This window comes from Manis pentadactyla, chromosome 15 (genome assembly GCF_030020395.1).
Source record: "Manis pentadactyla isolate mManPen7 chromosome 15, mManPen7.hap1, whole genome shotgun sequence".
NCBI lineage: Eukaryota > Metazoa > Chordata > Mammalia > Pholidota > Manidae > Manis > Manis pentadactyla.
In genome coordinates, this window is record NC_080033.1 from 19,260,398 (window position 1) to 19,288,397 (window position 28,000).

Here is a 28,000-nt window from a genome sequence, read left to right on the forward strand (position 1 = left end):
GTAACCCTGCAGTAGTTTTGCACATTGGAAGGAACATCTAACCCAGGACAGGAAGTCAGACGAGGCTTCCTGGAAGACGGGTAGATTGAAAGGGGTGGGGTGATGGCAAGTAGGGACTGAGAAAGGAGAGCCCTTTCCATGGCTTTAGGAGGGGCCCTCCTTAAAGGGTGGCACCTAAGGGAAACTGAGAAGCAGCTACGGGAAGGCTTGGGCAGGGCCTTCCAGGCAAAAGGAAACAGAGTAAGTCTCCAGTGAAGGGTCACGGTTAGCAGGGACAGTGTACGGAGGGAGAGAGGAGGGAAAAGAGCTTTGAGGACCAGTGTGAAAGGTCAGATTCCATTCCAGATGCCAGTGGTGGCCACGGCACGGTGGTGGCATGCAGACGTCACATGCCTTGACTGGGATGGAGCTTTTGCACTGCTGGCTCTGTGACATCACTGGGCACTGTGAGGTCACGGCAAGAAGTTCTGGCCCCACTAGCCCCGGGGTCCCACATTATGGTAACATTGTGGTGGGTCCCAGGCGGCTAGGTCATAAAACTTTTAGGAGGCCATGTTGAAACACGACGTCGTCCTCACCAATGTTACCATTGTCCAGCTACTGCGACAGCCGTGCCCGGGTAAAGGAGGCGGCGGAGCGACCCCGGGGAGGGTCAGAAAGGGTGGTCATGGGCACCCCGACCCCATGCCTTCCGCGAGCATGTGCACCGCGGTTTCCACAAATAGGGGTGGGGGTCACAGGAGGCTCGGGCAACTCACCAAGGCCAGCGGGCTCTTCCCTCTGAGCCACCTCCACCCTTTCAGCTGTACCCTCTGTACCGCTTTCCAGCGTTTGCTTTCCGAGTGGTGGAGGGGCAGGGCTAGAAGCAGGGGGCCGCAGCGGAGGCTGGAGCCAGGTTCACCTGTGGGCATTTCTGAGGACACTGCTGACTGATGAAGAGCCTCAGCCAGCTGGGTGTCACACACAACCGACGCTCCCTCGACCAGTGTGAATGGGCCGCTTGGGGGTTGGCGGGCTTTGGCCCCACCATATTGCACCTGCTGGGGCCCCGCCGAGCACTTTACAGCCATAAGCTCACTGAGCCTCGCAAGAACCAGTTGAAGCCAGTGCGCTTACTGTCCCTACTCACAGAGCAGCCACCAGAGGTGAGGGAGCACAAACCCCTCCCTAGGTCTCAGCAGCAGAACAGCAGAGTTGCAATTCAGGGCCCTGCCTCACCACCTAGAGGCGCGCACACACACTCCCAGACAACCCCAGGCCTTCGGGGAGGGCGGCCCCTCTTCCCCTGCTGCCTCCACACTGACCGCGGGCGCTGGGGGCGACCTGAAGCCACTGCACTGGGCAGGCGTGGCGGCAGCGGGTCGAGCAGACCCCAAGCAGCAGATTATAGGTACAGGCCTTGAGCCCCCACCCTGCTCATCACTCCCTGTGACCTCAGGCCTTGGGTTCCCCTCTGTAACCAGGATTTATAGCACACGCTTACAGGATTCCTGAGCCACGCTCCCAAAGAGCTGGGCACCTAGCCCACAGTGGCACCCAGGAAACGGGAGCATCATTGTAACTGGGAGCGAGCGTGCCTGTGCCCTTGGTTCACCTACCAGGTGATGTTTCATCACTGAGGCTCCCCGGGCCCTTCCTTCTCAGCGCAACAGTTATCCTCCAGCTGGTATAGCCCACCCCTGGAGTGGAGAGGAGTGGGGAAGCCTGAGGGAAGTTGGGAGGGGAGGACTATCTGCATTTTCTTTTCAAAGGTCACCCAGCAGGCTCAGATCCGCACACATAACCTATGTAGACAAATCTCCCCCTTTTGTGGTAGCAGAAACAGCACCCCAGGAATGCAAATACCCTAGGGTCATAGCACTAACCATAGGCTGCTGCCACCACTGAACTCTAATACTGCTATTGGAAACACCCACAGCCCAGCCTCAGGCCGTAAGGTCTGTGTCAGCCCAGAGAGGTCAGGGAGACAGGCCAGCGGGCCTCCAGCTCCCAGCCCCACCACCTCCCAGGTGCCTTTGATTCTGGAGCCAAAAGCAACCCCCACCCTTACCCGCTGCCTCTCTCCAACCCCTTCTCTCTTTCTTCAGGAATACTTGGTATCAGACTTCCTCTCCTCTGCTAAAATCAGCACCTACTGGGCCTTGAAATCTCACGAAGCCCTCACAGTAGCCCCCAGGTGCAGGGTCAGATGTGATACCAGGAACAGGCCAGAGAGGTTCACTAACTTGACCAAAACCAGCAGGTGGCTGAGCCAGGGCTGATGCTGAGGCCTGATCCCCAGCTTGGAACCCTCTGCCAGCCAGGGCCCCTCACTGCTCTCTCCACCCTGTGCCCCTTCCTCTCCTCAAGCCCTCATCTGGAGCTCAGGTAACATCACTCCAACCGCAGGTGTTTTTAAATGCAGTCTGGGCATACTGAGGCTACTGCTCTGAGGATAGCAATCACTTGGAGTGCTTGTTAGAAACAGGATTCCTGGGCCCCAGGGCCCCTGAGTCACATTTCCCTAGGAAGAGGCCTCCCCAGTGATTCTTATCATCAGAAGTTTTGGGGACCACTGAGCTAGATCAATTATCAGACAAGTTTGGGAAATGATCCGTAAAATACTAATGTATGTAGCCTGTTCCCTAGACTCTCTCATAAGCACTACATACATATATTACCTCTTAATTCTCAAGACCCTCTGAAAGAAGTACTCTTATTATCTCCATGTTACAGAGGAAGAAACTGAGGCACAGAGAATATCTCCCCAAGCATTGTTAAAAAATATATACTCACTAAATAAGAATCTCTAGGGAAGGGGCCCTGGCATTGGTATTTTAAAGCAAGCCCACCCCTGCTCTGTGGATCAGGTAGGTTGAGGAAACAGTAGGGAAGATGGTTGGCCACTAGGGGCCAGGAGTCAACAGCAGGTTTAAGTAGCAAAGATGGTTAATTCTCTCACCCTGAGATGGTGCAGCTCACTGCCCTCACCCACTTCCTCCCGCAGTGACCAGAGCACAGACCCCACCGGAGCCCAAGGCTGAGGCAGAGCCAGTCAGGGAGGAAATGCCACCTCATCTGCCGCCTCCACCACCTAAGAAGGTTTCTGTGGCTCGGGAGCTGACTGTTGGCATCAGTGGGTGAGTCAGCCAGGCCCAAGCTGTTCCTGAAGCCGCAGGCCCCAGCCTTTCCTCTGGTCACAACTGGGGCATCTCCACATTTCTCACCTTCAGTGCTTTCGCTCTGCCCACCCTGGAGAAACACAGAGGAAGCAGATGGGGCTCTGCCCGCAGAGAGCCCACATTCTGGTGGGAAGACAACCCAACAAGGAACACGTCAGTTTAGTGATGCATGCAATGCACAGCATGGAACTCAGGGATAAACTGAGACTGGAGAAGACAGTGTGAGCCAGAGGGATCAGGGAAGGCTGGTGGGAGGTGACACTGGAGTGAGGCCCGAGTGACAGCTGTGCCACCTCTGGGGTGGAGATGGCAGATCAGTGTGCTGAGGACAGGCATGAAGTCAGTGTGGCTGGTGTGGGGCAAGTGAGAGAGAAAAGGGAGGGCTGTGGAAAGCCAGCAGGAACTTGGTAGGCTATTGTAAGGAGTTTGGTCTGGTTTTATTGATATTCATGGAGGTTTTCAGGCCAAGAGACATAATCTGACCTGAAGTTCTACAAGATCCATTCAGCTACAAGGTGAGGAATATGAAGCCAGGGGTGGACGGGCAGGGGAAGCGAAAAAAGCAGTTAAGAGGCTGCTGAGGTCATCCGGACACAAGATTATAGTGTCTGGATGCCTTCTTCCCCCCAGACCGAGAAGCCCACCCAGGCCCCGAGTGAGCCTCCTGTTACCCCCTTCTCTCCCATCCCCTCCTCTTTGCCTGCTGGCCATGGATTCTGAGGACAATCCCACAACCTTCGTCCCTGGACCGATTTGGACGCATCGGTCACCTGGTGTTGCATGCCTGCACGGAGAGGGGCATTAAGGTGGTGGCGGTGAATGATCCATTTGTTGACCCAGAATACATGGTGAGCGGCAGGCAGCAGGCAGGATCGGGCAGGGCGGCACAGGAGAAGGGGCTCAGGACAGATCTATGGAAGGCTCCTTCAACAAAGTGGGGGTTCCCCCATCCCTGGCACCCCAAGACTAGAAGCCATTGTATCTCCCACAGGTGTACATGTTCAAGTATGACTCCACTCATGGCCGATACAAGGGGAGTGTGGAAAGCAGGAAGGGAAGGCTGGTGGTGGATGACCAGGGGATCAGTGTCTTCCAATGGTAAGGGCAGCTGTCTGAGGCAAACCGCCAACAGATTAGTGCAGGCGACATGCGGATACCTGGAGTGGGGCTCCTGCCTCTCACATGAGGTTCACAAACCCCCAAAGTGTGTGCGTGCACGGTACTGGGTTGGAGGCAAGTCCCCAACCTCTGAAGTAGTTAAGAAGCACTAATCTAAAAAGATGCCCCCACTCATTCCAAATGCTGTTTAACACACATTTGCATGTTTTATCACAGACATAGCAAATCTGTATGTCTAAAACTCAACACTTGATTCTCCTTCAAGCCCCAAACCTATTCATCTCCCTTCCTAGGAAACGGCACCACCAGCCGGCCAGCTGCTTCCTCTCGGTTTCCACACAGCAGCCACAGAGGCCTTTTTAAAACATTGACAGAACCTGGCTGCACCCCTACTTAAATCCAATGGCTTCCATCATCCCATGAATAAAATCCCAGCTTCTGATGGGCCCCTCAAGCACTGTGCCCCTCTCCACGTCCCCTCAGTCACACTGGCCACCCACCACCCGGTCGCTGAGCCCGCAGCTTTCATACCAGGCAGTGCTGACTTCTGGGTGCTCGTCCCACATCATTCCTCCTAATACTAATCCTCCTCCTCCTCCACTTAAAGTGATGTTTAGAATCTGAAAGTTGAAAGCAGTAACAGTAGATATTTAACATGCTTCAAATAAAAACATTTTCAAGATAACAAAAAAAAGCTAAATATATAAAATGGGAACCAGTAAACCTACTTAATCTTTCTAATGTAAACTACTAGTCACTGCTGGCCCCTGGCCACCTTAAGACTTTGACACATAGCCCCCGTGCAGCCCCGGGCAAGGCCTGCAGCCTCCCCAGCCCCTCCCCACCGTCCACACTCACACCCTCTTCTTTTCTCAGTAGAGGCCAGGGTGAATGATAAAAAGGGGCAGGGATGGCTTGTGGTGAGGTGGTCAGGATCAGGGTGAGGAGTGGCAGGACGGTAGAGGGGGGACAGAAGAGGCAGGTAAGAGTGGGAGAAGAATGATCCATGTTTGGCAGCCTGACACCAAAAACAATTCCAGCAGAGTCATGGCTCAGATATGCCTTGTCCTCTCTTTGCACGGCCTAGGCACCTTCACTCCTGCTGCACTCCTGGAGTGCTGCTTCCCCCCGACCCCACCAGCTCCCCTGCGCTGTCTGCCCCACCAGGTGCCGGCCTCTCTGGTGACCACGGCAGCCCCTGCCCCGTCCCACCCCAGGCCGCTTGCTCTCCATCACGGCTCTGTGGCTGTCCTGCTGGCAGCAGCACAGCTTTACCCCACTCCACTCCTTCCACTGGGTGACCCTGGGCACAGGACAGCACTTGCCTGGGCCTGTTTCCCAGGGCATCTGATAGGGATGACGGTGGTTGCAGGAGCGTGGCTGGAGTTAACAGGCATCAGCGGAGGAACAGGAAGGGCACTGGCCCACAAGGCCGCGGCCTCCTTGCAGGGAGGGCCCTGCGGGTCTGCATCAGCATCACTGCTTTGCACCTGTAGGCACAGGCCCTGGCGCTGGGACAACACAGTACTTCCTTGAAGAATGAATGAATGAATGGAATCCTCAAAACAGCTTTCTGAGCAGGAGGACGGGGCCTATGACAGCCTAGAGAAGGGACTGGGTCTCCTGGGTGCCAACTCTTGGCCCCATGCCAGCTCAGCAACTGCTGTGGGAGAATTTGAAGTGCTCCTCACCCCCAACTTTGAAGGCAGGAAATGGGGAGCATCAGAGAAGAGCTAGTTGGACCTGAGGAAAGGTGTGCCCTGGCAGAGCTGATAACCAAGAAGAGAACCACCATGTGTGGTAGCCCAGGGAGAAGAGGGGAAGCCACTCATTCATTCATTCTGGCAGCATAGCTAGGACTGCAGATCCCAGGCCAGCCCACCTGCACTCCCATCCGCCTCTTCCCTTTACCTCTGCCTGACACTGGCTCCTCTGGAAAATACCAATAATAACAGTTATTACTTCTTGGGTCACGAGGGTTAAATGAATCCAACATAGGTAGCGCTTAGAACATGGGCACATGGCAGGTGTTCTATAAACATGTGCAGAATGGCTAATAAAAAATCCCAAAAGTAGACTTGGGTTTTTCAGGGGAGCAGGCTCAATGGCAAAGGAAATGGACCCAGCTGTGCTACTGTGGGGGGTGGTCTGCAGATGAGACGGATGCTAACAAACAGTCACAGAAGCAAACACTACAGTTGTGACAAACCCCATGAGGGAAAAAATTAGTATACAGTTTATTCATTTACTGCTTGTTGCTATACCCTAGTAGAAAATACCAATACTGAATGTTTAACATACGTTTCAAATACAGACATTTGACAAACTAGCAGGTAAAAATGTAAATTGGTAAAGGACATAGAAAATTGCCTTGACCTTTCTAAGGTAAACCAGTAGCCGCTGCTGGCCCCAAGGGCTGCCCCAGACTTCAGTCCCTGCTAGGAGCTGCTCTTGGGGTATAGTGTCTGTCCTCAGGGACTTGCCCCAACTCTGGCAGCAGGCTCCCTGCTGCAGGAGCTGAGTGGTGAAGACAAGAGGGGCTAGGAGGACCACAGTAGGTTGTCAGGGCTGGGGCCAGAGCAGTGGGGCAGGCCTGTCCCTCCCGGGGTCCAATTCTGGGCAGCATATCATAGAAAGGGCCTGTCCTGGCCAGGAGTAGTCAGGGACGGTCCCCTGGGGAGAGGGTGTGGGGTCTGAGGCCTGAGTCAGGTGGCAGCTTGCACATGGCAAACAGATAGTGCAGTCTAGAAAAGTAAAGTGGCCCCCAGGGCGGGTTTCATGATGAGAGGCAAGACCATCAGGATGGAATCCATCTGGGGCAGCCAGGTATGTGAAGGGTGGGGGAAACTGACAGTTGCAGGCCGGGTGGGAAGGTCTCTGGTCAGCCTTCTGAATGCTGTGGACTATGAAGGCGAGGCCATTTAGGGGGTGATGACTCACAGTGCTACCACCCCACACAGCATGCAGCCCAGATATCCCCTGGGAGTCTGTTGGGAGCCCCTATGTGGTAGAATCCACTGGCGTGTACCTGTCCATAGATGAAGCTTTGGTAAGTCAGGGAGAGGTGCCCGGGGCTGGCTGGGGAAGCCAGGGTTGGGGGGCACTTGAAGCACCTCATGACACCTGTGCTTCTCCCCCAGGGCCACATCGAGGCAGGTGCCCTATGTGTGGTCATCACTGCACCCTCACCAGATGCCCCCATGTTTGTCATGGGGGTGAACGAAAAGGACTATAACCCTGCCTCCATGAAAATTGTCAGGTAATGGGCAGCAACATTCTGAAGTACGTGGTGGTGCCCAGAAGACATGGCAGCCTGTGTGCGGGGGGAGAATGAAACTCACCATCCCCATGCACACTCCCACTAGGACCCCTGGTGCTTCTTTCACATCAATTTGCTTCTCCTTCCCAAAGCCTTAATAGCCATCATGTTAATGTTAGCCTAAAACTACCTGTTAGAAATGCACAACTTCTGGAGAACATGCTTGGGGTTCCCCTAGCTGCATCTCTGGTGCCTCCTTCAGTCTTAAATCATCCCCACTGATCCCTCTCATCCCATCCTGACTTACCACAAAACCAGGCCTGTGTGCACATCCGAAAGAGAGGTAAGGGCGGAAGGTGGCTCTGTGACTCCCCTCACAGTGCCCTTGCACACTTGGGCCTTTTCAGCAATGCATTCTGCACCACCGACTGCCTGGCCCCTCTTGCACAAGGTCATCCATGAGCGATTTGGGATAGTGGAAGGGCTGATGGTGAGTTGGCGAGAGGGGTTGGGGCAGGAGGCATGGCAGGGAAACTCTACCTCTTCTTCCCAGGACTCACTCAGTGTGGGGTGTTAACAGGGAGAGACAGGTTTCAGGAGGAGAGGCCCACCAGTAGTGAAGTCTTTTAAAACACTGTGCAACTCACAGACAAGGCTGGACCCTGGCCTGCATATGGCCCTCCTGTGGTCAATGGGCCCCACCAGACTTCACACCTGGGCCACCACCCTGGGCTTAGGAAAAAGAGGTATGTATGGGAGCTTAGGAGCAGAAGGCCTCACTGCGGCCCTTTCTTCCCCAAGACCACAGTCCATTCCTACACTGCTACCCAGAAGACAGTGGACGGGCCATCAAAGAAGGCCTGGCGAGATGGATGGGGCGCCCACCAGAACATATCCCAGCCTCCACAGAGGCTGCCAAGGCTGTGGGCAAAGTCATCCTGGACCTCAAAGGGTATGAGGGCAGGAAGCTGCAACCAGGGTTGGGGTGCACCCCAAGAGAACTAGACTGGCCCCTAATCCTTGAGGTGCCTATTTAGCAGAGGTGGAGCAGATGGACAGAGAAGCTACTGGGTTCTGACTCCCACCCCTGATGTGGGATCCTCCAGGAAGCTAACAGGAATGGCATTACAGGTGCCAACTCCAGACATGTCTGTTGTGGACCTGACCTGCCGCCTGGCCCAGCTTACCCCATACTCATCCATCAAGGAGGCCATAAAAGCAGCAGCCAAGGGGCCCATGGCTGGCATCTTGCCTACACCGAGGATGAGGTAGAGACGGAGGAAAGGGGACCCTGGGAGCCCTCTGGGGAAGGAACATGACTTTCCAGGGAGCTGCTCACAATGTATCAAGATAGGAACTGCAGGGCTGGGAAGGTCAGATCTCCCTGCCTCAGGATCTTTGCACTTGTTGCTCCTTTGGCCTGGAAAGCCTTTCCCCCAGGTGGCGTCAAAGCCTGCCCTCACCTTCTCCAAACCTCTAATACCACCCTTCTCTTTTTGTGGTCCTTTTCCTTACCTGGAATTCCATTTCATAGTCACTGTTGGTCGTGCCAACAAATGCATGCCCAGAAAGCAGGGACTTTGGAACTCTTCACTTTTGTAGCTCTAGCTGTCTTCCAGGGCTTGGCACACAGCAGGTGCTCACTACATAGTGAATAAGACAACAGCCCCCATTTTCAATACTTGCCTGGGGCAGGTCATGGCCAGGTACCTTCCCTGTGAAAACTGGATGTTACCATGCCTTTGCTCCAAGTAGTGCTACCTCTGTACATCCACCTTTGGTGCTATCTCCTTGCTGTAGCTCTTGTAGGTCCACCTGCATACAGCCACCAGGATCTCTTATTTTAAAGATAGCAGATCACACCACCCCTACTACTGAAAACCTTCCTGTGGCCTTCACCCACACTAAGGCCAAACCCTCAGGGCTTCTGTGCTGTAGCCCCTGCCACCTCAGACTGCTGAGGGCCTGAGTTGGCCCAGTCCTCCTAGTCATTCAGACTCAGCCTCACCGCCTCGCCTCAGAGAGGACCTCTGTGCTGGCCCACTCCAAGTGCCTGCCTCATTCCCAGCAACTGCTGTTCACTGGTGCAGCATCAACAGGGTTTCAGTCTGTCCTTTACCCAGTTCCCCCCAGGCAAAGCCCCTAGGCGCCTTCCTCTTACACTGTCCCATAACCTGGACACAGCAGGGCTCCATCAGATACTGCACATGAATGGACGCACAGTGTGCACAAGAGTCGGAGCCTATGCTCCCGTTAAGTCCCTGCCCTGCACCCCACACTTACCTTTGAAAGTCTGCCGCCCAGGTCGTCTCCACGGACTTTGTCAGCAATCCCCACTCATCCATCTTTGATGCTAAGGCCAGCATCGCACTCAACGACAACTTTGTGAAGCTCATTTCCTGGTAAGGGGGAAAGTAGTCACAGAAGGTTGAGGGAGACTGGGGGTGGTCTGGAGAGAGATTCCGACCCCGTACCTCCCTGCCCCAGGTATGACAACGAATGTGGCTACAGTAACCGCATAGTGGACCTCGTGCGCTACATGTTCAGCCGCGACAAGTGTAACAGGACGGGCCCCACTCTGCTTCCGCGCTCTGGGGCCAGAACCTGTACCTCCCCTTGCCGCGCTCGGCTCCCCCAGAGAAGAAGGGCAGCCTGCGCGAGGGGCCTGCGCCGCAGGGCCAATGGTGAAATAAAAACTCAAGAGTGCTTAAAGCTGTGCCCTGAGTCTCGGCGCCGGTGGCGCGGGGTCAGATCCAGGTTCAAGGCCGCCCCTCCCTCGGCTGGCTGGCATCTCGGGCCGGGCACCTGGGGCGAGCGCGCGGCTCCCCAGGCGGGGTAACCGCACCGCGCAGGCTCTCGCGAGCCGACCTCGGGCGATGGCGTCACTGCGCAGCGCCGCCGACCGCCGGCTCCCAGAAGGCCGCGCGGGCCGCGGCGGAGGCTGGTGGGCTTCAGGCCCCGGCTCGGGCGCCGGGCGGGCGGAGCGGGACACTCGCGCTGCGGCGGGGCCTGCGCGGCCGGAGCCATGACCCTGTTTCACTTCGGGAACTGCTTTGCCCTGGCCTACTTCCCTTACTTCATCACATACAAGTGCAGCGGCCTGTGAGTGCGGGACGGCCGCGGGGCGGGAGGGCGCGGGCCCGGGCAGAGCCTCACCGCCCGCTCCTGCAGGTCCGAGTACAACGCCTTCTGGAAGTGCGTCCAGGCCGGGGTCACCTACCTGTTTGTGCAGCTGTGCAAGGTGAGGCGCCCGGCCCCCAGGCTCGCAGGACCGAGGGAGACACCCCAGGGTCCCCAACCCGAGAATACCCAGAGAAAGCACAACTTTGGTAAGGGTGGACCCCGGGGAGAAGTCTCCAAGCAGCTTTTGTGGAGCACGTTTAGTCAAATTGAGAAAACTCAATTGTATGGTAAAGGGGGGTTTTGTGCTGTTAAGAGCCATTGGCTAACCCCCAAGGTGCACACGGTGCTGCAAACACTGCCTGGTCTCAGCACCGCCAGGCCTGACCTCAACCCTTTGTGATCACCACAAAACCTAAACTTCCAGGCTCCCATCCTCTGGCTCCCCTGGTCCTGTAATTTTTCCCCCATCTGGTGGGCTTCTCCACATGGGCCCCCAAAACCCCAATGTCATGCCCTACACAACTGTATTATCTTTACACAAAACCCACGTGATTTATCTCCCTCACTTTGCAGCGACTTCTTTGTTTTCTCTTCTCAGATGTTGTTCCTAGCCACCTTCTTTCCCACCTGGGAGGGAGGCATCTACGACTTCATTGGGGTGAGTGGGGTGAGGGAGAGGAAGGGAGTTCAGGAGTGGGGCCCTGTGGCAACTGTGCTTACTCAAGCCTCAACTGACCCACAGGAGTTCATGAAGGCCAGCGTGGATGTGGCAGACCTGATAGGCCTAAACCTTGTCATGTCTCGGAATGCTGGCAAAGGGGAGTACAAGATCATGGTTGCTGCCCTGGGCTGGGCCACCGCAGAGCTCATTATGTCCCGGTGTGTGCAGCAGCCAGGAGCTCAGATTCCTGAGAAGGAACAGCTGGGTTCCAAGGGGGTGCTGGAGAGTGGGGACTCAGATTCTGGGTGCTGAGGGGGTCTGGATGCTGGAGAATCCCCTCTTTGCCTTCCTCAGCTGCATCCCCCTCTGGGTTGGAGCCCGGGGCATTGAGTTTGACTGGAAATACATCCAGATGAGCATTGACTCCAACATCAGTCTGGTACGCAGCCCTGTTGGCCTACACACACCTTTTTGATGGTGGCCATTCTCTTCCCCAAGGCCTGGCCCTGACTTCCTGCCTCCCTTCAGGTCCATTACATCGTCGCGTCTGCCCAGGTCTGGATGATAACACGCTACGATCTATACCACACTTTCAGGCCAGCAGTCCTCCTCCTGATGTTCCTTAGTGTCTACAAGGCCTTTGTCATGGAGTGAGCTGGGTGGGGTGTGAGGCTGGGTCCAAGTGGGGGTGGATTATCTATTCTCCTTCCCTCATTGTGCTGTTTCCCCACAGGACCTTCGTCCACCTCTGTTCCCTGGGCAGCTGGACAGCACTGCTGGCCCGAGCGGTGGTGACGGGGCTGCTGGCCCTCAGCACCCTGGCCCTGTATGTTGCAGTTGTCAGTGTGCACTCCTAGGCTTGGTGTCTCAGATAGTCACATACCTTTTCCCTGCCTACAGGTTTCAGTAAACAGTATTTGGAAAATTGCTTTCTGCTTCCATCTGTCCCTGGAGCTGTTTACAAATACCACCCTCAGACCCTCAGTCTGGCTTTGGAGCCAGATAACAGGCTGCAAGTCTAATCAGCCCTGATTGGTCCTGTGTTCCTGGAGCAGCTCTGTGGTTGCTTGTGTTCCCAGGGTAGACTAAGGGCTTGAAGTAGACAATCTCTGAGCAATGGCAGAGACTAGGGCCCTCAGGGAACAGGTGATTGGGGAGCTAGACTCCAAAAGACAGTTTTGGGGGGCATCTCACAGCCATAACCTGGCCCTTTCCTGGCTGTTCACCTCCTAGGCTCCCAGCCCTAATATGCTCCTCTGATCTACCCGTCATATGGCTGCCAGAGGGATCTCTCTGAAACCCCCATCAGCTAGTTCACTCTCCCTGCTTACAGCTCTCTAGGGCTCCCCATTGCACACTGAACAGTCCAACCACTTGACCTTTGCTTTTGCCCTTGGGGTAGACTTCTGTGATTCAGTTCTGTGGTCCTCAAATCAAATCCTGGCCTGAGTTTTTTCAAGGTATGCAGGGACAGCTGCAGCCAGATACAGCATATGAGCCCACCAACTTGGATATTGTCTTGGAGGCTGCCCTCCACTTCCCAACCCTTCCCTGGTCTATTGAGGCCAGGTCTCTGCCCATTCCCTCCCCTTCCCTGAGATATGTCAGAAGTAGGGCTTCGAAGGTCATGCTTAAGCTCCACCTTACGCAGATGCAAATTCTGCCCACCCAGAAAGGTGCTCCCCAGCCTTCCCAGATGGGATAGGACAGTTGTCATGGGCCTTCCATAATGGGCCTGGTAAAATACCATTTGCCTTCAGATAGGGCAGCCACCACCAAGCCCAGCCCCCTCAGTGTCCCTAGTCAAAACGTGGGCCACAGGTGTGGGGGTAGGGGTAGGAAGACAAGTGATTGATTGGTCACCCTGACTTTGATATGAAGGGAGTAGACTGCCTGCCCCTGGATGGATGTGTGATGAGATCACTTAATCCCACACTTCTATCTCATAACCCACCTAATCTTTGACAAGTACTGGGACGAGTGAAGTTAGCAAATTACTATTAACTATTTGCTGAGCAGGGACTCTAATCCAGGCTCCCTGCTTGTGGCCAACTATCTATGAAATAATTCCAGCTTCTGTGGGGCTCAGGTAGACAGACCAGTGGTTGGGGCTGACATGGGGAGCACAGGCCTGAGGGGTCAGGACTGTGATGGGGAACCCATCCTGGAGGGTAGGATGCATTCCACAGAAGAGAGGATGTGAGCTGAGATCTAAATGATGAGGTGGTGGTGGGACAAAGGAGAAAAGCAGGTGTCAAAAGCCTGAGTAAAGGCCTTATGGTCAGAGGAAGCACCTGGCCTTTCCAGCAAAATGTAAGATTGGTTGTTGGAACAAGATAGAGGGAGCTTGTAAGACCAGTAATCAATGGGCCAGACTTACAGAAGGCCCTGATGACAGCCAGGGGCAGTGGGAACTGTGAAGAGTTCTAAGCAGGAGAAGGACAGGTCAGATTTGGCTTTAGGAAGATCTTTGTGACTGCTGTGTGGGTGGGAGACTCAGGCCTGGACCAGAGCAAGGTGGGCAGGAGTAGGATAGTGGCTAGAAGCACAGTAGAGAGGTGACCAGTGAGCTGTTTTTATTGGGGAAGTGGCTAGCCAGAGAGAAAATAGGTGAGCAAGAAGTAAGGAAGGAATGAAGGAGCCCGAGGCTCACCACACTTCACAAGGAGAAGAAACAACACTGAGGGGACAGTGGCTGGGAGCAAGTTTGGAGGATGATACAGAGGCCAGTGTGGGTCCCTGCAGACAGACTGGGGAGGCTGGCAACTGATGTAGACATCACTACAGAGACACACTGAGGCATGGGAGCAGCTGAGAGGCTGTGGTGAACAAGAGGGTCCTATCGGAGAGACTCCTATTACAGAAGGAAAAGAGAGGCAAGGAAGGAGGCCAGGAGTGGCAAGGCTCGAACACAGGAAATTTCCAGCAGTTTCAGGTAGAGGGGTTTGAGAAGGGGACCTGTGACTTTAGCCTCCAGGAGATGGTGGGGACTAACCAGTGATCGGGCGCCCACTGCAGCAGCAGAGTAAGTGCAATCAGTGCAGACACCTGTGAAGGGGGTGAGCAGTGGCTACTTGAGGTGGAAAAGATCTTGCAACCCTGTGTCAAGGAGCCTCCCAAGAAGGGGAGAGGGAGAACCAGTGCTGAGAGCAGAGTGCCCAGAGGCGGTGCTGAGGTGACCTGAATGCTCCACCCTGAAGGGTCCTGCGGTACACCTTCAAATGCTGTAATCCTAGGCAAACAACTGGGGATTTGTTCCCCAAGGAGTGTTTACTGAGTGCCTACTATGCGCCAGGCTGTTGTCTAGGAAGGTGGAAATACAGCCTGGAGTGAGTGGTAGGATTATGGGTGACCAAAGGGGCTCATGAAAAACAAGACGGTGCCTGGCACCAAATGAAAGCACAGACAGTGTCAGCTGGTTTATTCCTATCACAAGGACAAAAGTGTGTTTTAAAAGGAACCCTGGGTAGTTCTGCCAGCCTGAAGTCCTAACCCACTTGATGGGAGACTTCCCCAAGGCCAGCTCAGAGCACTGGGCCCAGGGTCTGCTCCTCCAGGAGGTGGGGGAGAGGGGAGGGTCCCTCTGAGGCTGGAATGTCACAGGCTGCAGGAGCAGACACAGGTGGGGCTAGAAATCTGACTGCTCAGATGTTTGGTGGCTGTCCAGAGGGTCTCATGTGCCCTCCTCCACCACTCCATCTGTGGTGGCTGCAGGGATGGCTTGAAGGCAGCGGTCTCTCTAATAGTAGAGTTCCTGGTCCCACCAGCCTGGGAGAGAGAAAGAGGAGACTTGGTGCTGGGGGATGCAGGTTAGTGGTGGCAGCCAGGGCTCAGAGGTTATGGATCAATAGAGGTTTGATATGGAGGGTCAAGAGGGTAGAGGTCAAAGGTCAGGGCAGCTGCTCTGAAAAAGCTTCAGCCCTCCCCCCACCCAAACCTCCAGTCTCCACACTCACTCCCTGGACAACAGCGAACTCCAAGTTTCCGGAGCTCATCGTAGACGAAGATGAGGAGGCCAAAGGGCATGGGGACCAGCCACCACTGGAAGCTGAAGGCACAGGCGAGATGAAGGTGAGGGCAGGCCAGGGCTGTGCCCCATAAGCCCACCCTCTACCCACAGGTCCCAGCCCCTCACCGAATGGGCATGAAGTTGAAGATGTTGGGCATCCCAGGGCAGTAGCACAAGAAGCAGCCGATGCAGACCTGGAACACGATGGCAATCACCAGGATCCTGTTCCTGTAGGTTGGGCAGGATGGAACAGGCTCAGGCTGGCGGTCAGGACATGACAGGCCATGAGGAGTTGGGGACCAGACAGAAATGGGTACGGGGTCAAAGGAGGTCAGATGGCAGCAGCAGCAGGAGGATGTTGTAAGTGTTGACTGGCATGGCCGCACCTCTCCAATAGTGGAGACCAGCCCTGTCAGCATCACCTCGTTAGTTGATGAAACATGAAGGGGCCGTTTGAGAGGCACATGGCAGGAGCTGTTGGCCGCTACCAGTAAGGAGTGTTCGCACCCAGCACTGGCACCTCTACACACCCAGGGCTGGCATGTGCTGGCTGCAGGAAGCCCTGGTCAGGCTTGGATGGAACTTGGGACCAGGGCTTGGGAGGCAGGGTGAGGAGGGACTGGGGCTGGCCAGTGACACCTGAAGAAGCCCTGCTGGAAGGCAGAGAGGCGGCGTGTCTTGCGGATGAGGACGTCAGCTATCTGGCACATCTCGATGCTGATGAAGAACACGGTATAGCAGGTATACTGTTGATACAGGCGCTGCCCGAACGTCTGTAGACCAGGAGGGAACCAAAGCAGGCTGAACCCCAATGGAGAGCTTCTGCAGCCAGCCCGGCACTCAGGTGGCTGCACCCTTTCCCTGACAGAGGCTGGAGTGCAGGAAGAGGAGAGATGCAGGACCCACCAGGTTGCAGGACCCCAGGGTGAGGGGCCTAGGAACCTGATCTAGAAGAGCCTGGATGTCAGGGCATTTGCTTTCTTAATGAAAGGATGTAAAATTTTCTGGGCACATGAAATAAGTTGCCTGGAAAAAGGGAATCAGAAACCCGAGGCAGGATTTGCAAAATCCAGTGACTCCACGGCCTGAGCAGATGGCAAAAACGAGTGAAGCAAGCCAGGCACACCCTTGGAGAACAGGGCAGTTGCCCCACTTAAAGGGGACAGTCACAGTTCAGTCCATTTCTTCAATGTAACTATTTCTAATACCAGCTAATTGTGTCAAGATCACTTACCATGGTCCAGGAACCAGGTGTTTCACATGTATTATCTCATTTAATCCTCCCAACAATCCCATAAGATAGACTGGTGGTACCCAAACCTCTGCCATCCAAATCCCCAGGAGGGCAGGTTAAAACACAGATGTCTACGCCCTACCCCCCAGGGTTTCTGGCCCCAAAGGTCTGGGCTGTGGACAGATAATTTGCATTTCAAACAAGGTCCTGGGTGAGACTCATGTTGCTGGTCTGGGGCCAACACTGAAAATCACTGAAGAAGGCATTAGTATTATCTAACTTCATAGGTGAGAAAGCAGGCACAGAAATGCAAAACGTCTCGCCCAGGGTCACACAGCTTGTGAAGAGTAGTGGCAGACCTCAAATCCAGGTCTGCATTCTTAACCTCAAGGCAAACATTCAAGGGGAAAATCGCAATCCGTAACCCTAGAGGGCAAATGGGACACACCTACTAGCCAAAGCTAGCCTCTGCTAGCTTAAGGTCGGCCACATGTATGTGTACTCTGGGTAAGTGATGCTGCAGGGAAAATAACAGAACTGGGGCCCAGCTCCACCCTGAGATGATGTGTTACAGTCAGGGCAGGGAGAGGCCCCACCTGCAGCTGCGGCTGGAGAAGCAGGAATTTGGAACACAAGATGGTGGTGGGAGAGGCCCCTTTACCCCAGAGTCTGCATGTCTGGGATGTACTGGCTAAGCTCAGTCACATGTGGAGGAGTGAGTGTGGCCACACACCAGGTAGGTGCCCTGGGAATGAGGGCCACATGGGATGGGGCAACAGCTCACCCACTCCTGGCCATAGCTATCCTGCAGGTCTTGGAGATGGTGGTCCTCCCACTGTGGCCGAAGCCCCACACACAGCAGCGGGAACCAGCCCTCCTGGGCCATGGCCGTGAAGTAGTCAGTGAAGCCAGCAAATGACTGGATAGCCCCTGGAAGACAGGCAAGGAGACAGAGAGATGGGGACACACAGAGAGGGACAGGGACATGGAAAAATGGACATAGATATACAGAGTGATAGGGTCAGGGACAGAAGCAGTGGCATGGAGACAGGAACACAGACAGTGACAGACACAGACAAGAGCTCAAGAAAGATCCATAGGCACAAAGTGAGACAGAGACACACCCAGAGACAGGGTCATGGAGAACAGGGCCAAAGACAGAAGGGACACAAGACCACTGAGAGAATCATGCAGGTGAGGATGCAGAGAACAGAGGCCCGGGGTCAAATGCAGACGTGAGATCCAGAACAAGTCAGAACCCAAGGCAGGAAAGCAGCCTGCTGAGACCCCATGGGCACTCACCGATCTGGAAGTAGGAGTAGGCAGCCAGGGGCTCATTCACCAGACGGTCACGCTTGGGGTTCCGTGGACGCAGGTGCATGATGTCACTCTCAGCTTTCTCATATGCCAGGGACACAGACGGGAACTAGCCAGAAGTGAACAGAACCCGAGCTTAAGGGCTTGCCTGGGTCCCTGTCCCCTAATCTCTGGAGCCCCCACCCCCACCTGTCCCTGCCAGGGGATAAGATTGAGGCAAGGATAGCACTGAGGTTAGGAGGCAGGACTTGCAGGGGCCACACTGCACAGCTGTCCCATCAGGGATGATGGCATGTCCAGTCCACATCTGTCCTGGTGTCCATCACCATCAGAATATCTGCTTTACCTCCACTAGTATGTGTTCATTCTCTCCGTCTCCCTCCCTCCCTTTTTCTCCTCCTCTCTCTGTTTTTCTCTAGGTACTCTGGTCTTGGCCAGTTTCCCTGTTTCTCTCTCTCTGTCCCTTACTTTCTTTGTCCCTGTCTCTGGTCTCTTTCTCTGTGACTGTGTCTCTACATCCCTGTCTATGTCTGTCACCCTCTTATCTCTGCATCTCTCCTGTCTCTGTGTCCCTGTGTCCTCCTCCTCCCACCCCATCTGTTTGTGACAACAGAGTGGCAGCAGAGTATACTGACTGAGAGAGAGGTGCTGGGGCATCTCACTGCCTGGGCTCAAGTCCCAGCTGTGCCACTTGTTAGCTCCGTGGCCTGGGGCAAGTCGCTCAACCTATCTATGCCTCAATTAGCTCATCAGTAAAATGGAGATGATAAATAAGTAAAGCCTGTCTCATAGAGTGGTTTTAAGGACAAAATTAAGTAAATTTAGGTGTGCCTGACCCACAGTAAGCATAATGCAAGTGTTGTTGAACAATACATCATCACGGCCATGCATCTGGCTGCCTTATGGCCATATCTGTGCCTCTTTTTCCATCTGGCTGCCTTGGGGTCTGACATTGTTTATCTCTCCATGTCTATAGAGGGATGTCTGTCTATGATCCAAGTCTAGTCAGATATCTGTCTGCTAATATCTCCGTTTCTCTGAATGTCCATATCTGAACCTGTGTCCATAGTTCTGTCCACCTGTATGTTCCTGTCCGTGGCTACCTGCCTGCCTGCCTGTGTCTGTTGTACACACATCTTGTCTGTGGCACTCTGTGTCCGAGAGTGTCCATGGTGGTGTCTGTCCATCCCACCTGTCCTTGGGCACTGTGGGGGTGGAGGCACTGGGGCTCTAGACTCACAATGTCAGTGCAGAGCTCGATGAAGAGGATGGTGATACACCCGAGGGGCAGAGGCACGCTGACAGTGATGTAAATGAGGTATGGTGTCAGTTCGGGGATGTTCTTGGTCAAGGTGTAAGCGATGGATTTTTTCAGGTTGTCAAATATCAGTCGGCCTGTGGGGACACAGCAGGCACCTCAGCCTCCTCACAGCCCACTTCCTTCTGTGCCCACACTGCCTGCCCTGTCTCTGACCCAGCCCGGACCCTGCTCCACGCCTGTCACAATGGAAGCAAAGTTGTCATCCAACAGAATCATGTCGGCTGCATTTTTGGCAGCATCCGAGCCAGCAATGCCCATGGCCACGCCAATGTCTGCCTTCTTCAGGGCCGGGGAGTCGTTCACACCATCCCCCGTCACAGCCACGATCGCACCCTGCAGGGAGCAGGTGGGTGGTGGTCAGTGAGGGGCTAGCCCAGGCCATCTGCCCGCCTCCATCAGCAGCCTCGTACCAATCTCTGGCAGCTCTCCACAATGACCAACTTCTGCTGGGGACTGGTACGAGCGAACACCATCTCAGGGTGTGTGCGCAGTGCCTCGACCAGCTCTGATGGGTCCATGTCCTTCAGCTGCATGCCATTGATCACGCAGGCGCGGGCCTCCCTGGGAAGGGTGGGAAGTCATCACTGGGATCTCAGTCTCCATGGGGTGTGGGAAGAACCATGGGGAGGGCAGAAGGGGGCTTACTTCCCGTTAACCTGGTCCACGGGCACACGGAGGCGGGCAGCAATGTCCTCTACTGTCTCACTGCCTTCTGAAATGATGCCCACGCTGGCCGCAATGGCCTTGGCCGTGATGGGGTGGTCACCAGTCACCATGATAACCTGTGGAGGGGAACAGCAGACTCTTGACCCTTCAGATTAGCCCACTTTCTCCATCCTCCCTGGTGGGCATCTGCTGATACACTCATTCACTTTTCAACCAACTGTGACCACCTGCTGTGTGCCTGGGAAATAGCAAGGACAAAACAGTCAAGAATCCCTGTCCTTGTGGAGCATACATTCTAGTGTGGGAGACAGAAAATAAAATAAAGAAATGAATGTTACAGCATGTTAGAAAGAAGGGGGGAAATTAAGCTGAGTAAAGGAGATGGCAAGTGTTGAGTGGAAAAAGTGGTGGTTCAACTTTAAGTGTGTCCAGGGAAACCTTCTTTGAGAAGATGATATTTAAGCAGAGATCTGAAAGAGATGAGAGTTGGCCACATTGAAAACTGAGGGAAGAGTGTTCCTGGCAGAGGGCACAGCCAATGCAAATGCCCTGAGGTAAGAACATGCCTGAACTGCTGGAGAAGCAGCAGGGAAACCACCATGACTGGAGAGGGGTGAACAAGAGGTGGCAGGCTAAGGAATAAGCTTAGACAGGTAACAGGGCCAGACCTTATAGGGCCTTAGAGACCATGGGAAGGACTTGGGTGTTGCTTGCTCAGCATTGGCTCCCAACCCTTGATTTGTCTTTGGGGAATCATCCCTCCCCACAAGGTTGAAGTGAGGTACCTGGCCAAGGCTGGGCAAGTAGGCTGAGACTTGGCCAACCAAAGTATCCCATCCCACAACCACAGTGACTCACTCAGGGATGAACATGTGACCCAACCTGGAACAACTGTAAAAGAGGTACTCTTTTTCTGTGGGGTGGCTAAAGATGGGATGTAAGTTGGAGCTGCTGAGAGGTGCTAATCTTTGTCTACCAAAATGGAGGGAGTACTTGAGAATAAAGCCAGCAGAGAAAAACAGAGCTGAGACATGGGGTATGGCAAATTCCTAATGACACTGAGCTCCTGGATCCAGCTATACCTGAAGCCTCATTCCCCAGAACTTTTCAGTTTCATGAACCAATATATTCTTTTTTGGGTTCAAGCTGTTTTCAGAAAGGTTTCTGTCACAGGATTCCTCATCCCCAAATAACTGCCATCCTCTGTCATCACTCCTGCCTGGTCTTCCCAGTGGCATACCCGGATGCCTGCTGTGCGGCACTTGAGCACAGCATCAGGAACGGTGGCCCGGGGTGGGTCTATCATGGATACAAGTCCCGCAAAGCACAGGCCACTCGTTGGAAAGTTCATGGCCTCCGCATCAAAGGCATAGCCAGGTGGGTAGTCCTTTTCACTCAGATAGAGCTGGCAGAAGCCTGACCAGAAAACAGGGAAGTCAGAGAAAAGTCCTGGGCAGACCCCTCCCCAGCAAAGCCAGGTGCTGAGTAAAATAACCAGGCCCCTTGCACCAAGCAGCTATGGATGCCTGGCCCTGGGCTGAATCCTTCATTCACATGATTTGAATCCATTCTCACAACCACCCTGGGAGCTTTTTAGCATGCTCATCTTGCAGATGAGGAAACTAGACTTGGAAGGGGACATTTCTTGACACCCGTCACACAGCAAGTAAAATGAGAGATCCAGAATTGGACCACAGGTCTGTGCCTTCCAGGGTTGAGGCAGGGGTTGGGGAAGTTTAGGGTCAGAACAAAATTTGGGGAAGGTCAGAAATTAGAACAAGGATTTGGGGAAAGTCTTGAGGCAGGGACTGGGGAAAGTCAAAAGGTCAAGGGGAAGATGCTGAAGGTGGAGGTGAAAGCAAGGCCACGTCATCGGTTGGGGCGAGAGCTGGGAAAAGTCAAGGGATCACAGGTCGGGTCAGAATAGGGAACCTCCAGGTAAGTTAGGGTGGGGAGAGGCTGGGTCAAGGTAGGAACTGAGGATAGTCAGGGGTCAGGACTTGGGACAGGGAAAGTCAAGGGTGAGTGTGTGGACTGGGGCTGGTCAGCTGTCAGCCAGGGAGGGGAAAGGTCAGGTTCAGGGCTGGGCCAGGAAGGTTGGGCAGGGTCTGTGCTAGCTCCTCCTGGCACACTGGTTTACCTTCCACCCTGGGAGTTTCACCCATCCCCGGGGGTCTCACCCAACACGCGTTCGCCCAGGCCTCCCAGGCTGAGGTAGGCAGTCTGGAAGGCCTCGCGCCATTGCTCATCCAGCGGCAGCTCCTGGCCTTTGATGAGGATGGAGCTACAGCGCTCCAGCACGCGCTCAGGAGCCCCCTTCATCACAAGTACGTGCCGCGGGTCCCGCGGGTCCTCCAGAGTGTGGACGGACAGCTGCGGGCGGGGGAGGGGGCCCGTGTGGCGGACGAGGCCAAGGGGCGGGGCTTGGGAGAAGGGCGGGGCTGACCCCGCGCGGCCCGAAGAGCCTCGGAGGGTGCGACAGGGGCGAAGGGTGAGGGGCTTGCGTGCTGGGCAGCTCCTTGGTAAAGGCTGAGGATTGGGCGGGGCTAGGTGCGAGTTAGGGCCTTTGGTTCAGGGAACGGACAGAGTAAGGGTCCGCACTGGGACCCCGGCGGAATTTGTTTTGCGAGCTACCCTGCACCAAAGGCGTGAGAGCTGAGAGCTGGGGGCCCGCGGGGTCCATGGTGGGCTTTGGCTGCGGGCGCGACGCGAGGTGTGGGCGGGGTTTGACCCTGGAGAGGGCGGGGACTTAGAGAGAAGCCCAGTGGTAGGCAGGCCAGCAATGAGTGTGGGCGGGGCCTGGAGGGGGCGGGCCGGCGGCGGCGTTCCTCACCTGGAACTTGTTGGTGGAATTGAAGGGGATCTCGCAGACCTTGGGGAAACGCTCTCGATAGCCCATGGCGTTGCCCAGCGTCAGTTCTGAGAACTTGAGCAGCGCCGTCTCTGATGCGTCCCCTATCACGATGCGCTGGGAGCGGGGGCCGGTGTCAGGGGTGAGCCTGGCTGCACCAGGCTCCCGGGATCACCCACTCCGGGACCCTCCGGCTCTCACCTTGGGCACGGGCACCGCGTCCTGGCCCGACTTGAAGGCAGCGCGGTTGCACAGGGTGAGCACACGGCACAACGCCCTCCACGTCTCCGAGGACTGGTCAAACGTCTGCCCTGGAGGCCAGGCGTCCGGGCTGGGGCCGCGAGGGGACTCCGCGCAGGCACCAGATCCGGAGCGGCGGCTGTCCCAGACCGAAACCAAACCCTTCCCCTAGATTCAGGGCAAAGTCCCCTCCGACATGGGTGGGACCCAAGCGCCTCCTCATATCCCGGGACGGAACCTTCTCTCTAGACCCAGTGTTGAGTCCTGTGAGACCCTGTATCAAGCCCCTTCACAGAGCTGGAGCTTAGCCGCCTCCCTGGACCCAGGACCCAGCCCTCCCCGAGATGGATCTGAATGGAGCCGCCCTCCGTTAATGCAAAGCCCCTCTTGTCCAGGATCCCTTCAGTAAACCCAGTGCTCCCTTCCAGGTTTCCACCATCTACCAGATTCTTCCCCAGCCTGCCTCGCAGGCCCACACCTGACTGGTCTTCCGTAGTGTCAGCAGTGTGGATGTGGTTGTCGAACCACAGATGGGACACAGTCATGCGGTTCTGAGTGAGGGTCCCTGTCTTGTCAGAGCAGATCACTGATGTGGAGCCCAGGGTTTCCACGGCTTCCAGGTTCTTGACTACACAGTTCTTGCTGGCCAGCCGCTTGGCTGTCAGGGACAGGCAGACCTGGGGAAAGACCATTGCCATCTCTCTTCTCACAGCATGGAGAACCTTTACCCCAGCCACAGTGCTGCCATGTAGCATTCTCTGGCAAAACCCAGGCCTTTTCTTGCCTTCATACTTTTGTCCAATCTGTGCTTTCTACTAGAGATACGTTCCCTAATCCACCCAGAAAAACATAACCAGTTCCCCCTCTAAGCAGCCCGAGCTGAGGTTCTGTAAGTTCCCTTATCAATACAACCAATATGAGAAAACAAACATTCTCTGAGCCTCCTCGTGGAGCCGGTCTTGGGCTGGGTGCTGACTGTGGGAGGGTGCCCACACTGGAGCTCAGCCTCTTTCTGCAAGGACCCTGCCTGTTATTCATTTCTGAGTCCTGGTGTGTGGCCCAGGACATGGTCCAGAGTGGCCTTGGTGAGGGTTTGCTGCTTGGACGGACAGGTAGAGAGATGGGTGAGTGGGTGGGAGATGACTGGATTGGTGGACAGATAAGGCAACAAGGGAGGGAAGCCTGGATGAATGAACAGACAGATGGACAGGCCTCTCAGCCCTCTGCACCCTCATCGGCCTCCCCCACTCACCGTGACAGTGGCCAGCAGCCCCTCGGGGACATAGGCCACCACGATGGCCATGAAGAAGACCATGGCCCGCAGGAAGGTGTAGCCAATGCACATGGCCACCACAAAAAACGTGCCACCAAAGAGGATGGCCAGGCCTGCGATGATGTCCACAAAATGTTCGATTTCAATCGCGATGGGTGTCTTCTCATTTTCTACTCCAGATGCCAACGACGCAATGCGTCCGATGATGGTGCGGTCCCCCGTGTTCACCACCAGGCCCTGTGCTGTGCCTGCAGTGGGGCCAAAGGGTGGCTTAGGGCCAGCTGGGCGGCAGCAGGGGCATGCACTGCTGTGTGAACTGAAGGAGGGGACAGTGAGGAGGGCAGGGAGGCCGTGTGGCCTGGAAGGAGGGTAGCAATAATGGGAAATAGAGAGGCAGCATGGCCTGAGGAGGTGGCAGTCACATGAAGTGGGTGGCAGTGTGTCTCAAACTGTAGCAGAGGCGGGGCATAGAACCGTGGGGGTGTGGGGGCAGTGCGGTCAGCAGGCCGGGGGGCAAGGGCTTCACAGACCCTCAAGGCACATAGTGGAGAAGAAGGCGATGTTGCGGGTCTCCAGGGGGCTCTCATGTGTACACTCCGGCGAGCGGGTCTGCGGCTCAGACTCTCCAGTCAATGAGGAGTTGTCCACCTTGCAGCCCTGGGCCTGGAGGATCCTGATGTCGGCTGGCACTCGATCGCCGCCTTTCATCTCCACCAGGTCGCCCACCACAAGCTGATCTGCATTGATCTGGAACTTGTCCCCGTCCCGGATCACAGTTGCTTGCTGTGGGGTAGGAGCACCAGAGTTGAGGTGGCAGGCGCTGAGTGTAGCAGGGATGTGGGGAGGTGGAAGAGGGGGGAAGTGAGGACCTATGGCAGAGATGGAGGCCACAGGTGGAGGAGAGGCTGGGCCTGATGGGAGGGGCAGCAGAAGCCAGAAGCTGTGTGGAGACTTGGAACCGGAAGTGGCTGGGTAGGGGACCCACCTGGGGCACAAGGTTCTTGAAGCTGGCAATGATGTTGGTGCTCTTAAACTCTTGATAGTAGCCGAAGCAGCCGGTGACCACAACCACTGCTATGAGGGCCAGTGCCAGGTACAGCTGGGGGAGGGCTGGGTGTATGAGTGCGGGCGGGTGGCCCTGCAGCAGGCCTCCTGCTGCTCCCCTTTGCTCTCAGGGTCACCTCCCTGGTTGCCCTGCTCTACTAGGAAGCCCCATGCGCTCTCTCTGTGGCCTGTGTTCTGTCCCCATGTTCTTCGCATCCCACATTCAACTTCCCTGCATTCTCAGTGTCTGTGCTCCTGCCTCCCTCTCTCTCTCTCTCCATATACATATATATGTACACATACATACATACACATGCTCCCCATGTTCCCTGGACCCTGAACGCTATGTGCCCCATGTCCTCTTACCTTCTGACTTGTGCCCCATGTCACCATGCATTTTGGTCATATGTGTTCCCTTTTCCGTGTCCTCCAAGTCTTGCATCTCACGTTTGCTGTCCTTTGTCACCTCGTGTTCCTATACTCACTGTGTTTCAAGTTTCATACTCTGTTTCCCTCATCTGGGTGCCATCCTCTGCCCCCATGCCCATAGCTCCTGTGCCCTTATGTCCCCGTGGCCTTGTGCCTGTGTGCTGCAGATCTTATGCTTCATATTCTGTGGGCTCAATGATCAGTGTCCCGTGTTCCAGATTCCAAGTCCCTATGTCCAATGTCTCCCCACCTCTGAATCCCCATCCTGTGTCACATGTCCAATGACTTTGCAAACCCCTGTCCAGTGTCACATGTCCGTAAGTCCCCAGGCCCCTTGTCCTGACCCCTATCCTATATCCAGTGTCCTCTTGTCCCATGTCAGTGTTCTCTGTGTCTGTGCATCCATGTCTAACATCTTATATCTCTCCACACACTGTGTCCTTGTGTCCCTTATGTCCCCATGCCCTTGTGTTCCATGTCTGAGTTCCAGTGTCCCCATGCCCTTGGCCCTTACTCTGCCCCATGTCCTCTGTTTCCCAAGTCCCATCTCCAAGGTATTGCATTTCTATGTCTTTGTGTCCCCACCTCTGTCCTCCATATCTGAGACAGTCTCCCCTTCGTCCACCGTGATTCATGTCCTTGGGTCTGTCCCATATCCCAGTGTCCTTCATCCCCCCATGACCCATGTCTTGGAAATGTGTTTTCCTGCCTCTGTATTCCTGTCCTATGTCCCTTGTGTCCAGAGTCCCACGCTCAGTGTCCTCCATCCTCTTGATCCCCATGTCCCGTGTCTGCCCCGCAGCACCAGCCACTCACATTGTCGTCAGTGGTGAGGTCACCCTCGCTCGCCTGGATGGCAAAGGCAATGAGGCAGATGGCAGCAGCCACCCACATGAGGCACTGCAGACCACCTGCCAGCTGCCGGGCGAACTTGACGTACTCCGGGGTGCCCCGGGGCGGTCTCAGTGCATTAGGCCCATCCCGCAGCAACAGCTCGGCTGCCAGGCTGGCAGACAGGCCCTGGGGACAGGGTGGTGGGGTCACGGTGGCTGCCAAGGGCTTTCCTCTCACCAGACACTCCTCGGTGTGGCAGCCCTTCTGTCTCTGTCTCCTTCCCCTCTTTCCTGATCTCCGTCCTCCCCTCTCTGTGCCTCTTCATTTCTTTCTCCGTCTTTGTTCCTGCCACTTCCTCCATCCCCTGTGTCCCTCTGTCTCTCCTCTCCCTCATCTTTTTCTTTCTGCCTGGTGTCTCTGCCTGTTTCCTCTTGTTTGTCTGACTCCCTCTGTCTCTTTTCTTCTGCTTCTCTTCCCTAGTCCGTCTCTCCAGCCCTTTCTAGTGCATTTCTCCCGTCTCCCTCTTCCCACGCCCCCCTTCTCTGCCCCTGCCCCTCCCTCTGCCCCAGCTCACCTTGGTCACACTGGTCTGGTATTTCTGTTCCAGCTCCGCCACTGACAGCTGGTGATCGTTCTGTGTGGTGGGGACAGGACACTCGCTGTCCGGCTCTCACAGGGCCCCATCCCTGTGGGGTGCTCAGCCCCACCCAGCCCCCAGCCCAGCCCCAGCCGCATGCTCACAATCTCCATCTCCTTCTTCATGTTCTCCAGCTTCTCCTTCCTCTTGCCCCCTCCACCTCCTGCCTTTTTCTTGCTCATCTTGGCTGCCATGTTCCCACCAGAGCCAGATCCCAGCTCAACCGAGTACATCTCATAATTCTCCTGGGGATGGGGGAAGAGGGAAGGCATCAGATCCCGCTGGAGCCCCTGCCTCCAACTTCCAACCCCCGCCCCGACCCGGGCCCCACTCACTGCCTTCCCCATGGTGCCCAGTGCAGCCACCTTCCTTTGCTGAGACAGAGCCTGGGGTCTGGACCAGCCTGATATACCCTGGGAGGCAGGAGGTGGAGCAGGACTGACCTGATTACAGCTGATTACAGGGCTCCTTGGGGTGACCTTCAGGCCTAGGCAGCTTGGGACTTCCCTACTGGGTTGCCCCAACCTACCCAGACCCCATCTCCACCTGCCACTGAGAATGGGGTGTGTTGGGAATATCCACAGTTAACTCCCACAAGAAGAACAGCAACCACATAGTGCTTGTAATGTGCCAGTCACTGTGCTGAACTTATTTAAGCTTCACAACAGCCCTCTGAGGCGAGTACTGCTCTTTACTCCCCCACTTACAAGTGGGGAAACTGAGGCACAGAGGCGTTCAGTTGTTTGTCCCTAGTCCCCAAGCTAGGACGTGAAAGAGCCAGGACTCAGAATCAGGTTGGTTGGCTGCAGAGTTGAGGCCATG

General features: G+C 55.5%; 3 protein-coding genes across 6 annotated transcripts; 2 read left to right on the forward strand and 1 right to left on the reverse strand.

Annotated features, from left to right (window-relative positions):
* Positions 1-257: 257 nt before the first annotated feature.
* On the forward strand, positions 258-10,227 carry GAPDHS (glyceraldehyde-3-phosphate dehydrogenase, spermatogenic). Its single transcript, XM_036929095.2, is given in 15 exon segments — positions 258-619; positions 2,987-3,118; positions 3,912-4,009; positions 4,153-4,259; positions 7,248-7,329; positions 7,421-7,539; positions 7,947-7,986; positions 7,988-8,029; positions 8,341-8,428; positions 8,431-8,491; positions 8,646-8,782; positions 8,785-8,807; positions 9,844-9,941; positions 10,027-10,109; positions 10,178-10,227. Coding segments are annotated over 15 exon segments (1,227 nt in total). The 5' UTR covers positions 258-552.
* A 214-nt stretch (positions 10,228-10,441) lies between these two features.
* Positions 10,442-12,252, forward strand: TMEM147 (transmembrane protein 147). Its single transcript, XM_036929126.2, has 7 exons — positions 10,442-10,641; positions 10,711-10,780; positions 11,261-11,320; positions 11,405-11,541; positions 11,678-11,762; positions 11,852-11,973; positions 12,057-12,252. The coding sequence occupies exons 1-7, from the start codon at positions 10,565-10,567 to the stop codon at positions 12,178-12,180; spliced, it is 675 nt and encodes a 224-aa protein (XP_036785021.1). The 5' UTR covers positions 10,442-10,564; the 3' UTR covers positions 12,181-12,252.
* A 2,465-nt stretch (positions 12,253-14,717) lies between these two features.
* Positions 14,718-27,596, reverse strand: ATP4A (ATPase H+/K+ transporting subunit alpha). Of its 4 annotated transcripts, XM_036929109.2 has the most exons (22): positions 27,514-27,596; positions 27,283-27,423; positions 27,116-27,175; positions 26,524-26,727; positions 25,220-25,333; positions 24,765-25,017; positions 24,214-24,482; positions 23,440-23,638; positions 22,923-23,032; positions 22,704-22,838; positions 22,051-22,243; positions 21,111-21,286; positions 19,850-19,986; positions 19,615-19,765; positions 19,369-19,537; positions 19,124-19,278; positions 17,869-17,992; positions 17,351-17,496; positions 15,972-16,105; positions 15,459-15,560; positions 15,280-15,371; positions 14,718-15,091 (listed from the first exon to the last, which is right to left on the reverse strand). In XM_036929109.2, exons 1-22 carry the CDS (start codon positions 27,523-27,525, stop codon positions 15,063-15,065), a joined length of 3,105 nt encoding a protein of 1,034 aa, XP_036785004.2. In that variant the 5' UTR covers positions 27,526-27,596; the 3' UTR covers positions 14,718-15,062. The 4 variants fall into 4 exon arrangements, 3 of the variants coding, with proteins under 3 accessions (XP_036785004.2, XP_036785007.2, XP_036785006.2); XM_036929112.2 differs by lacking the exon at positions 26,524-26,727; XM_036929111.2 differs by lacking the exon at positions 15,972-16,105.
* Positions 27,597-28,000: the final 404 nt, after the last annotated feature.

Bases quoted from the DNA above. Each gene is read 5' to 3' on its own strand.
- TMEM147 (XM_036929126.2), top strand. From the start codon at position 10,565: ATGACCCTGTTTCACTTCGGGAACTGCTTTGCCCTGGCCTACTTCCCT. The intron at 10,642-10,710 runs GTGAGTGCGGGA...CCGCTCCTGCAG, and splicing joins ACATACAAGTGCAGCGGCCT to GTCCGAGTACAACGCCTTCT. The intron at 11,974-12,056 runs GTGAGCTGGGTG...GTTTCCCCACAG, and splicing joins TACAAGGCCTTTGTCATGGA to GACCTTCGTCCACCTCTGTT.
- ATP4A (XM_036929109.2), bottom strand. The intron at 22,839-22,922 runs GTGAGAGCCGGA...CCCCGCTCCCAG, and splicing joins ACGCGGTGCCCGTGCCCAAG to CGCATCGTGATAGGGGACGC. The intron at 19,766-19,849 runs GTAAGCCCCCTT...CACCCTTCCCAG, and splicing joins GTGGACCAGGTTAACGGGAA to GGAGGCCCGCGCCTGCGTGA.